This window comes from Sorex araneus, chromosome 5 (assembly GCF_027595985.1).
Source record: "Sorex araneus isolate mSorAra2 chromosome 5, mSorAra2.pri, whole genome shotgun sequence".
Taxonomy (NCBI): Eukaryota; Metazoa; Chordata; class Mammalia; order Eulipotyphla; family Soricidae; genus Sorex; species Sorex araneus.
The window spans coordinates 23,733,672-23,746,538 of NC_073306.1; the positions used below are offsets into that span (position 1 = coordinate 23,733,672).

Below are 12,867 nucleotides of genomic sequence, written 5' to 3' on the forward strand. Positions count from 1 at the left end.
AGAAATCACCTTATCAGAAGCAGGAACAGTATGGGCAAGATAACATCCAATCACAAACATTGTTCAACAGTACAAGAAATGCCACAATACAATTTATGATGAAAAGGTAATAGATTTCAGAACCAAAATCTTTAGCAACTAAAACAATTGCCATTACCATTTTAAAATCCACTGAAGCAATCAAAAGTAAAATTTACTTACTTTAGCAATCTGCAGCAACACAATGCAGTGTTTAATTGATTCTACCATGCTCTATAAAACAAAACACTAATTTTAGGATCTTGCTTCAAGGAATCTAAAAGCTTATTTGAATACAAAAGGCAGATCAAGTCAGTCTCTAAGTAAGAAATACTCTCTCTAGAGAGTTCTGATATGCTTGATAAGTGTCAAGTAAAGATATTCACTATAGCAAATCTACAAATTGTTAAGGAATAACCAAAGAATGTTCATTTATACTAAATAACACCTAAATATTTTGAATTTTTTTCCCAATCCTTCAAGCAGCAAGAGTTATGAGTAAGCCTGTTAACTTCCAAATTCTGAGATTAACAACAGTCAACTCCATTGTAAGTTTCTAAAACATCTCTTGAAGATTATTTCAGAAGATCAAAACATAAAACTGATTCACAACACAATTTTAACTATAAGAAAGGATGTACATGTCACTCATGGTAACAAACTTTTATCTGAGGATCTCAAACAAACAAGACCAGAATTAAGTGATAAATGAAGCCAATTTTAATTAAACTGATTGTTCTATTTTATTCCTTTGGAAAATGAACAATTCTGAAATCTCTAAAAAAATTCAGATCTGTTACTTTTTAAAAAACAGTGGGCAGCCTAAAACAGAAATAATACTTTAAATACAAAACTGGAGTTTTTCAAGCACATAACTTACATTTGTTGTCTCTTTGAGAGTTTCAATTTTCTGTTAAAAAAAAAAAAGAGGTTAAGTTTAAACAGAGATTGCTGGTTTTTATTGATTAATTTATAAAAATCTTACCAAAGTGTACATAATAGTATGAGTATAGCTAGGGTGTAAAGAGCGTTGTTCTGCTGTACTTTCATTATTTAAACACTATAAGTTCTATAAATACTATAAATTAAGCTCTCAATTAAGATTGACATATTTCAAGATTTTTAAGAATGAGACATTCTTTTTTCGTTTGTTTGAAGGCTACATACAGTAGTGCTCAAGGCTTACTCCTGGCAGTGCTCAGGGGACCATAATGCAGCGCCAGAGGGATCAAAACTGTTGGGCTGCACGCAAAGCAAGCACCCTAGAGCCCCTGCACTATTGCCTGGACCCAAGGAAAATATGAGACATTCTTATTCCTTACATGAAAACAAGCTTTGTCTTTTCTATACATGTCATTACATAACTTAAAAATGCTTATTTTAGGGATGGAGTGTATGCCTTGCATGTGGAGGATCAGCCCAATCCTTATCATCGTTTTTTTATTTTAAGGGTAATTTTAAAATAAAATAATGCAAACAAAGTACATTAGAAACCAGTCAAGGATAGGAAAATGTCAACTGAAACAATAGCAGCAAATGTACAAATTAGTTGTCATAAATCCAAATTGGGCTGGAGCGACAGCACAGCGGGTAGGGCGTTTGCCTTGCATGTGGCCAACCTGGGTTCGATTCCTCCGCCCCTCAGAGAGCCTGGCAAGCTACCCGTGGCGTATTCGGTATGCCAAAAACTGTACCAACAAGTCTCACAATGGAAACGTTACTGGTGCCTGCTCGAGCAAATTCATGAGCAATGGGATGACAGTGACAGTGACAAATCCACATTAGAGAGAGGGGAATAAGCGCAGTAGTAGGGATAATGTAAAAACAGTGGCAGAATAGAATTAATTGTGAGCTAGAACTTCTTGAAAATTCTGTTTCCTCATCTGTGGCTTCCTATTCGGAAAATGCTTGTCAGACTGTTAATATCTGAAGTGATAATGTGTAAACATAATAACCTTATTTTCAGTGAAAAGGAGATATGCGATATATTTAGGGGATATGAGATGGGAGGTGGAAGTGAGGGAGTGAGGAGAGAGGGGAAGAGGGTGGGAAGGGGGAGAGGAGGGGCTAGTGAGCAAGGGAAGGGGAGGAAGAGGGGGATGAGGGGAGCCTGAGTGTCAAAGAAGAGAAAGTACACACACAACTGGGATGTGAGGCAACTCCAGAATAAAGAGGCCAATAAAATAATTTTCTTTCAACATATCTGAAGATGAAACTTATAAAAGGAGTATCATATTATTTAAATTACCCTTTAATTATAAAAGCACAACAGAAATGTACCAGAAGGACCAAAGTGATAAAAGAGCTGGTAGGGCACTTGCCTTGCTTGTGGCTGACCAGGGTTGGATTCCCAGCATCCCATATGGTCCCCCAAGCACCAACAGGAGTAATTCTTGAGTGCAGAGCCAGGAGTAACCCCTGACCACTGCTGTAGCGGCCAGCACCCCCGCCCCCCACAATAAACAAGCAAAATTCAAACAAACAAAATAATTAATTCTCCAGAAAAATCCCTTCAATGAAATTACTTATGGAAGTACTTCATAACTGTCATAACTGATAGTTATAGGAAGTACTTCATAACTGATCAATAGTACTATTATAGTAGTCAAAACTTTGAGTTCCTCCTGTTATTTCTCCAAAAGGCTCAAATATTAAAAATGTTAAGTAAAAATTATGATTATAGAAGTTACCTTTCTTTGTTCATCATCTTTGCAGTTTTGAAGTTTGTCATCAAAGAGCTATAAGATTTAAAAAGCACATATCATTGTATATTTATAAACACAGAAAAACAAACTTTAGTTTTCTGAAACACACTTTTCTTAGGATGATTTGTCAGCACTTTCAATATGATGTATTTTTCAAGTTAAATTCTACTGAATTACTTTCAGCAGTCATGACCAATTTTACTTCCATTTTTTCTTCAGGTGGGGATATGAATTGTTAGGAGAAGGCTAGAGGCTTCTCCAGAACGGAAATAAGCAAGCAAAGAAAACAAGTGAGGGCTGAAGCGACAGCACAGCGAGTAGGGTGTTTGCCTTGCACACGGCCAACCCAGGTTCAATTCCCAAGATCCCCTGAGGATGGTGAGGAGTAACTCCTGAGTGCATGAGCCAGGAATGACCCCTGTGCATCACCAGGTGTGATCCAAAAAGAAAAAAAAAAAAGAAATAAGATAAGTGAGATACTTGTCCAATAAGGAACATGGGCTCGAAGAGCAAGCCTAACTCTACTCTGTATACAAGCAAAAGAAAACAAATCACTTCTAAGAACACAAAATATAGATTCAAGTTTTTCAGTGGCTTGACATTCAATTTTCTGAACACTGTTTTCTTCCCAGAATCTTTGCTTGCAATTAATTTTAACTTAAAAATTAAAGGAGAGGGGGCCGGAGCAATAGCACAGCGGGTAGGGCGTTTGCCTTGCACGCAGCCGACCCGGGTTCGATCCCCGGCATCCCATATGGTCCCCCAAGCACCGCCAGGAGTAATTCCTGAGTGCAAAGCCAGGAATAACCCCTGAGCATCGCTGGGTGTGACCCAAAAAGAAAAAAAAAAATTAAAGGAGACAACTTAAAAAAAATATAAAGAAGCAGGTAAATTATCTTTCCCACTTCCTCAAAAAAGAAAAAAATACAAGAAATTGAGCCACCTAAAATTTATAGGTTTCACAGAATGGTCTTATTTTAAAAACAGTGTATTAGTTTTTAAAAACTAATTAAGCTCAGTACTAGAACAAAAAAATCATGGTAAACCAAATAGTTACTTCTAATAATACTAATGACCAAATATGCAATATGGGATATATATAGATATATGTATGTGTGTATATACACACTACCAAAAATCAAGATCTCTGTATTAGTCACCCAGACCTTCCTATAAGTGAGCCTAAAAATTGCTGAAGAACTGTTATGAATTAACAAGCAACATTTTTTTTTGCAGGTTTTAAAAATATTTATTATTTTTTTTTTGGAAGTTAACATGTGAATAGGAAATGGAAAAAAGAAGCAAAGAATGGTTATACACAATTACACGCAGTTATGTCTGACATGTCCTTCTAGGTCCTGTTTACCTAAACAACTAAACATCCATTATGTTATTAAAATCATATGCTTATGTATCATGCTTCTTTAAATACCATGAATATTTACCATTTCAAAGTTCCAAAGCTATAGAGTATTTGGTAAACAAAAATACACAACACTAACTGGAAGGAAAAATTTTAATCCAGCCTTTCTTGGCAATGAAAATTTCTTAAAAGACAAAAATGGCAGCAAGGCCTCTAGATAAAGATATTGGCATAGTTACAATTAAAATACTGCATTCCCTGTAATGTTCAAGACATCAAGCAAAAAAAGACATCAAGGAAAAAATCAAGTTCACTTACAACTTTGTATCAACTCAATAACTTATTGCCATACCTTTAATTGTTCTATCAAAATTTGTAGGTAAGCATCAGCCTCCGTAAGTTTCTTATCAAAGTCTTGTACACTAGGAACAAATCCTGAATCTAAACCCTAGGAAAAAGAAAATTTGCAATAAATCTAACAGTATTGAGTTTATTTTTCATATATGCATTTCCCATTTTTAATAAAAATAGTACTTTATCTAATTCAATTATCTAAATTCTCCAAAAAACGAGGTACGTCCATCATCCTCAAGAACCAGCACCATTCCTTCTCATCAATTCCATGTGCTATTACTAAAATTAGAATTTTCTGTTTTTCAGAATCATTTTCTTTTCTCCTAAAGTCCCTAAAGGTTTTCAGACACCTCCAGAGAAACTAAAATTAGGTAAAAGAAATATATACAGAGCAACCTGGATTATCTCCTGTTTCCCCTTAACTTTTTGCTCAGTAAGTTTCAATCATTCCTCATCTGAACTTTACATACTATGTATTTCTATTCCCTAAACTAGCTCATCATCTGTGAAATTTTTCTCCTCTTACTATAAAAAGAAACAATAACCTTAAAATTCTTACCTCTTCCAAGAAGCCCAAGTTAAAGTGACAATGCTTCTCTCTTATCAGTCAAGTTTTCGACTCACTTTCACCCTTGGCATGAACACTACACTCTGAATGTGGTGTAAATGTTTATTTATTTAGAGAGCCCACTTACTTCTTACCTTAACCATCTAGAATCTACATGTCCTACTTTTTTTGTACACTAAAAATATCAAACTCCAAGAGCGGGGAATTGACTAAAAATGTGCTTAGTTCATTAAGATCTCTGACTGGAAAAAAAAAAAAAATCAATCCTGAGTGTAAAGGACAATGAACAGCTGCAGACTAAACAAGCCATCTAAATAGTTTGGCAAACTAAGCAGTTTGCCAACTGTGGTGGTCCAACTATCATACTGCTAAGAAAAAAAGGGTCACGAACCACTTTGGTCATATTCCCTACTCAACTACAAAATTCTGGATTTATGACTGAAATACGTTGGTTCACTCAATATGCCTATGTGACCTTTATTTGTTGTATCGTCCCCATTTTGGCAAAAACATTTTAATAATTTTCATAATTTTTTCATAGACTGAGGTAAGAGTACATTTTATAGTATACCAGCATTTCATTTCTGCATATCACTGTACAGTTATAATAAAACAATTTCACAGTCATTATCTCAAAATATCATATTGAGACAATTTGTTATTATGGAAATAACAATGAGTTGGCAAACTTAGTTTCTAACTGCAGTCTAGCCACTAACAAGCCATTGTGTCTCTCTGAGCTTTTGTTTCTTACCTGCCAACCACAGGCATCATGTTCGTACTATTACTGTGGCAGCTACCACCTCTACTAAAGACACAATCATTACCATTACAACTGCTGCTCTTGCAAAAACTGAAATCCAAATTCTAAATCAAAACATAAAACACTAGTCCATTGAAAAAAAAAAGTCAACTTACATCGTAATGCATTTTCTTTCTCAAATGCAGAAACAATAAAACTGCCCTTTTTGTTTACCTATTTATTTGGTTTTGGGCACACATCTCTAAGCGCTCTGGCTTACTCCTGGACCATAAGGGATGCCCAACCTGAACGCAGGTTGGCTGTATGCCAAGGCAAGCACCCTACCCACTATACTGTTCTGGCCACAAAAACTGCCCTTTTAAAAATACACATGTAAAGAAAATGTCAAAAATGAATACTGAAAAATCTCTTCCCAACGAGATAATGTAAAAAAAAAAACCCACAAAGTTTAAAAAAGAAAAATCATATCAATCAATGCACACAAGTCAGATTATTTATAAAATTGTAATTAAGTTCTTTTGTTTTCAAAAAAGATAACACCCCCAAACTTATCAGAAATATATACTATGAAAACAAAAGATAAAAAGAAAATCTAGGGGCTGGAGCGATAGCACAGCGGGTAGGGCGTTTGCCTTGCACGCAGCCGACCCGGGTTCGAATACCAGCATCCCATATGGTCCCCTGAGCACCGCCAGGGGTGATTCCTGAGTGCATGAGCCAGGAGTGACCCCTGTGCATCGCTGGGTGTGACCCAAAAAGCAAAAAAAAAAAAAAAAAAAAAGAAAGAAAAGAAAATCTAACTCCATTACATTGCTGAGATGCTATTCAGTTAAGAAAGGAGTAATTACCAAGTTCTATATCACAAGAAATTTGAAGTAGTTGATTTTGGGCTTTTTTTCTCACAGAGCAATATAATTATCAATAATTTATAATTTAACTCCAAAATGCAGTTAAAATCAGACATATTGTTCTTACCAAATACTATGTCACTAAGTAGTCATAATTAAAAAGTGAAAAACGTTAAGACAGGAAATTTAAAATTTTTCTTTCTAAATATATTTAGAACTACCACTGTTAAAACGTAATATTATTTTTAATAAATCAAAATTTAAAATTTTCCAGTAAATAAAACAAATTAGATTTAAATTACTGAGATCTGAAACCCACCTGAATTATTTAACAATGATCTTTTGATGTGACTATAATCATAAGAGCCTTCTCTTTCTTGTTTCTTTTATTAAACCTACTTCTAAGTCTTCTACAATATTCTGATGTTTTCAGAGTAAACTCCACAGGATACAAAATATAAATCAAAAATCCACTGGCAATCTTTTTTCTTTTTTACCCCTGCAGTGCCAGGGATTGAACTCAGGGCCTTACACAACGAGGACAAGTGCTCTATAGCAGTCATATTCCCGGCCTTTCGTTTTTCTTTATGTGATGTATAGTGTGGTGGTGATGGTGGTGCTCTGTGTGTGTGTGTGTGTGTGTGTGTGTGTGTGTGTGTGTGTGTGAGCTCACAGTTATTAGAAGAATCATTGACGTCCCTTGAATAGGAATCCACAAATCTTTGGTGTACTCAAAAAGAAAATCTACATATATTCTTAGTCCTTCTGCACACATATAACTGATAGTAATTAACTGTTACCTCAAATTGTATTATGAAAAATACATTAAGGGAAAATCCAAGTTTCTACTAGTGACTTACAGGTACACAGAATCAAAGCCACTGAGTCCAACCTCCAATAGCAGACACTTTAATAATAGTTTTTTTTTTTTCTTTTTAGGTCACACCCAGCAATGCACAGGGGTCACTCCTGGCTCTGCACTCAGGAATTACCCCTGGCGGTGCTCCATATGGAATACTGGGAATCGAACCCAGGTTGGTTGCGTGCAAAGCAAACGCCCTACCCGCTGTGCTATCACTCCAGCCCCTAATAATATCTTTTTAAATAAATCTAATATCTTTAGATCATCTAAATCTCTTCTTGAGTATTTCAAGAGACATGAAGTTCTTCACCTCTTATGACAATTTCATAATAAAAATTTACACTAGCTGTAACTTCCTCTTCCCATTCACTAATTCAGTATGTCACTGATTACATGTAACATTTTTAGTGAAGTTTTGTTCAAAACAGATTATACAAAATAGAATCAAATCCTTTACTATGCTGAGTGTTATCTTCCTTTGGGCAAAAAACTCCACCGAATAGGACAGACCCTTTAAGACACAGTGTAACTTTATACTTCTTATAGTGGTACCTTAAGAATAGCCCCTGAGAACAAGCCAATTGGAAGTCAAACAGATGAATCCTCCAGTGTACTAGCCTCAACTAACAACTGCCACAGGTTATAACTAAGTATTTCATTGTCAACTTCTCTGAAGTATTATAAACTCTAAGAGCCCAGAGATTGTGTTCATTCATTCAACAGTGTATGCCTCAAGCTAGCTCAGCGCTGAATGAATTGGGGACACTGACAGCAGCCTTTGGCAACTGCTGATGCTAGTACACAAACCTTCACGAGTGCTTTCCCCTTTATTTCTCCTACCTTTCTGTTCTCTTTCCACTGTTCATCTTCTACTCCCTCACTCCCTTCCTTATGTTTTACTTTCCTTCTCTTTAATCCATGTCCTTCAGGACTAACCGATATGTAAGTTTGCATTTTTGGTAATCAGGACCAAAAAAGGTTTCTAGCTGCTTCCTAATCTACTATATTGATAAGCCATTGTTCTAACCTGATGATTTCTGTATGAATCAATTTAAAGTATAAATTAAACACTACACAGAGAAATAAAGACAAAATGTTTGTGATATATAAGAATTAAATTAGAAGAAACTAAACAGACATTAATCTGAATCTCACTGTAAAACCAGGAACCTACTAGAAAAATATAAACCATTTACGTAGATACATGCACTAAAAACAAAGTAGTTTCTATTTTTTAAGAGCCTTTTGCTAGTAAAGAAAGCTAACGTACATATATAAAGTCAACATGTATCAGTCAAGGACACAGCAAGATTAAAAATATATAAACAGAGAAAGGAATACCATCTGGCTTATTTTTATTTTATTGCTATAATTATGATTTTCAGTATTGGGGAAGGAACAGATGGCAAGAAAATATCAGAAATGAAGAAAAATATCAAATGACTCAAAACTATACCTAAGTACTTCCCACTAACTTTCTAATAATTATGCAGAATAACATCGATTTTCTCAGAAAGCACTTCAAAGTAAACTAAGAACTATCAGAAAACTAGGGCTGGAACAATAGTACAGTGGGTAGGATATTTGCCTTACACACTGCAGACCAGGGTTAGGTCCCCAGTACCCCACTTTGTCCCCTGAGCTAGAAAGTAGTGAGCCCTCAGTGCAGAGACAGGGGTTAGCCCTGAGCACCACTGGATGTGCCCTCTCTCCCAAAGAACTATCCTAAAACTTAAATGAATTCCTATCAATGACTTTAGTTGGAAAATTAAATATTAATTATAGTCTATAATACACATAACCAAATGCTCCATCCAATATAAAGAATATTACAAAGATGTTCTTAAAACTATGAATTACACAAACTACATATGGAGTACATACAGATTATATACGAAGTACCTATGAATTACAGTGCTTTGGAGAAATACTCCTTGGATAACAGGATGAGAGACATCTTTTGGGGTAGAATATCAAAGCACTTAAAGCATAGCAATTCTTGCTAACAAAGGAAGGGGAAATGAACAGGAAAAGTGAGTCAGTGAAAGGTGTTTTAGGGTTTCTAGAGGTCAAAACTAAGAAACAGGTAAATTATGGGCAACGAGGAACTGAGAAAAATAATGTAGAACAGTAAGGGCTAAAGCTGAATAATATCGGAAAGAATTCACAAATGAGTAATTATTCTATTATATATTATTTCACAGTGAAAACTTATATGACTACTCCTATGTGCAATGTTTTTTAAATATAAAACAAATACAGCAAAGATACGTTTCAAAAGAAAAATTTTAGAAAATGTTTCATAAGTCTCATCAAAAAGTTTAGACCAACAGAATTACTAGAGCTATAAAAAAAGCAACAACTTAAATTTTAACCAAACAGTCTCCTAATGAAAAATAAATGTCATGAGTCTAGTCAGAAATAGTTGATTTTTAAAAATTAGTTAAACATACACCCAGTAATTAAAGAAATTAAAGTTTGCAGAATTGTCATTTAGGAGTATTTGGATAGTTCATGTGCATAATTAGCAATCTGAGATGACATTCATTACAGATATGCTTTCAGCCAATGAAAGAAGTATAGGGCATACTTACAATTGAATCACTTACAATTATTTTTGAAAATTCAAGAACTGGAGAGATACCAGAAGACTGGAAAAAAGCAAGTGTGGTACTGATCTTCCATAAAGGTAAGGAAAAGAGAGAATAGAAAGTTACCAGGCTGTGAGTCTCACATCAGTAATTAAGCAAAGGAATAAGAGAAAAATCTGTAATTATACAGAGAAAAAGTAGGTACATGAGCAGCAGCAAGTGGCAAGTTAAAAATAAAAACATATTATGCCCATTTTATGTTTTTTCTATTTCTTAGAAATTTGTTAGCAAAATAGTTTAGAAATGATACCATTTTGCCTCATCAAGTAACTTAAAAGTTGGATCAGTAACAAAAGAGAAGTACAATCAAGAAACCAGAAATAGGAACACAATGAGTTTTGGGAACTCCCAAAACAGTGCTCGGGGGCCTGGAGGCCAACTCCTAGCGTACTCAGTCAAATGGGGCTGGGAAGAACTTTTCAATGCAGTGCTGGGGGCAGCACTAGCAGGGCTACATCCGGGGTAGAACTCAAGTCCCTGTGCATGGTTCCACCACTCTCCCCAGCTCCAACGCCTCAGTTTCATGTGCAGTATTGTAATTTCCTAGAGGCTACTGAAAAATTGGTAACAATTGAACTCCCTTTTTTCTCTCTGATTTACCACTTCAGTTAAATGAAGAACAGAAACCGGGGGTCTAGAAAATTTCAAAGAATTTTCTCGTATTTTTAATCACAAATAATTTATAACTATATTTTCATGTGGAGGAAATATTTCCAATTCAAAAATGCTCATAAAATTGAATTTGTGCAAGTGTGTATGTGCTGGGGATCAAACCCAGACTCTTACACATATGAGAGATGTGCTATTCCTCTGAGATATATTTGTCGCCACACCCAACTTTTTCCAAATTAAGCAGTTTTTCTAGTCATAATGAATTTAAAATGTATTTTATATTTTCTTTCAGGTGTCTTTAGTCCTCTGCTACACACCTTACAGGCTTTCTCATTTTATTATCACAGCACAGTATAGTTAGACAATTATCCAATTCTATATACGCTTATCCAAATTATCCAGTTCAGTTTTCTTCTCTATGTGGATTTTTATATATTTTGGTAGTGCTGAGAATCAAACCCAGGATCTCACACATGCAATGCAAGTGCTCTACTGCTAAGATATATCCTAGGCTTAACTGGAATTTCAACCAGTCCTCTGACAACAAATTCATTTTTTTCTATTAATAACAGTATTTTTTTAGGTGGAAATCATGGCTTGTCCAAGAAATTTATTGCTGTTCAAGAAAAGGTTACTGCCATTTAACATATGGAATGCCCAGATCATTCAGAGGTACTATTATATTAAATAAATACTTATTATAAAAATTTTAATTTCCCTTTAGCTGTCCACTAAATAGTTCTCCAATTATCAACATTCTGCACGTAACCTAACAACTGTCTGCATAATCTGATAAAGTTTTTGGGTTTTTTTTTTGGTTTTGAGGTCACACCTGGCAATGCACAGGGGTTACTCCTGGCTCATGCACTCAGAATTACTCCTGGCTGTGCTCAGGGGACCATATGGGATGCTGAGAATTGAACCCAGGTCGGTCTCGTGCAAGGCAAACGCCCTACCTGCTGTGCTATCACTCCAGCCTCCAAAGTTACTTTTCGGTCTACAATTTCTCATCTAGGGATGGCATGAAAATAAACCAAAGTTGATAGATAAAATAATATTCAATAATCACAAAATAATAATAGTGCATGTTCTAATTCCTTTTCACAATATGAATCACAGTGACCAGGAATCACTATCACATCCCTAGATCTTAAATTACTACCTAGGTAAAAGGAACTTGATTAGTATACTTGATATATGAAAAAACAAATTAGGCAATGCCATGAAAATTTCATGGTAATCAACAATCAAATAAATTGTCTAAGTAACAATTAAGCTGTATTTAATACTTCTTTAAAAAATAAAAACATGGGCTAGAGAGATAGTAGAGGAGGTAAAGTGCTACTCCCGTTCAATCCCGGGTACTGGACTCGGTCCCTCAAGATTCTCCACATATTCCCCAAACCCAATACCACCCCTCAAAAAATGCTAAGAGCAACAAACAAAACATACAGCAAAATATCATATTGGAAAATATATCCCTTCCAAAAGCCCAAAAAAAGACTTTCAGAAAAGCATTAAGCATTAGGCTTGATTTTGAACCACAAAAAGCAAATTGTATGAACTATTTTGGTCACAAAGAATCAAACATAAGGACAGGTCCCCCCTTATAAAATAATTATCTAATAACAATCATAATACTTTTCTAAAACTAGAATTACTTTTTATCTTTAAACTTAAATAGAAGATAATTTAAGCAATAATTTGTTGTTGTTGGTTTTTTTTCTGCTTTTTTGGGTCACACCTGGCAATGCACAGGGGTTAACTCCTGCCTCTGCACTCAGGAATCACTCCTGGCGGTGCTCAGGGGACCATGTGAGATGCTGGGAATCCAAGCCGGGTCAGCCTCGTGCAAGGTAAACGCCCTATCTGTTGTGCTATCCCTCCAGCCCCCTGAACTTTTTTTTTTTTTTAAAGAAGCCCTGTTCAGGGGCTGGAGAGATAGCACAGCGGGTAGGGCGTTTGCCTTGCACGCGGCCGACCCGGGTTCAAATCCCAGCATCCCATATGGTCCCCTGAGCACGGCCAGGGGTAATTCCTGAGTGCAGAGCCAGGAGTAACCACTGTGCATCGCCAGGTGTGACCCAAAAAGCAAAAAAAAAAAAAAAAAAAAAAAAAAGAAG

At 35.5% G+C, this 12,867-nt stretch overlaps 1 protein-coding gene across 11 annotated transcripts in view; it reads right to left on the reverse strand.

The window, feature by feature from the left end:
- Positions 1-12,867, reverse strand: part of OSBPL9 (oxysterol binding protein like 9) — a 223,716-nt gene that overhangs the window by 41,440 nt on the left and 169,409 nt on the right. For 6 of the 11 annotated variants that reach the window (XM_004607137.3, XM_004607131.2, XM_004607133.3 and 3 more), the window contains 4 exons: positions 4,439-4,534; positions 2,709-2,756; positions 899-928; positions 202-252 (listed from right to left, as the gene is read on the reverse strand). In XM_004607137.3, coding sequence (XP_004607194.1) covers positions 202-252; positions 899-928; positions 2,709-2,756; positions 4,439-4,534 — 225 coding nt within the window. Of the gene's footprint in view, positions 1-201; positions 253-898; positions 929-2,708; positions 2,757-4,438; positions 4,535-10,090; positions 10,160-12,867 lie in introns of all 11 variants that reach the window. The other 5 variants (XM_055138078.1, XM_055138079.1, XM_004607130.3 and 2 more) reach the window with 1 other exon arrangement.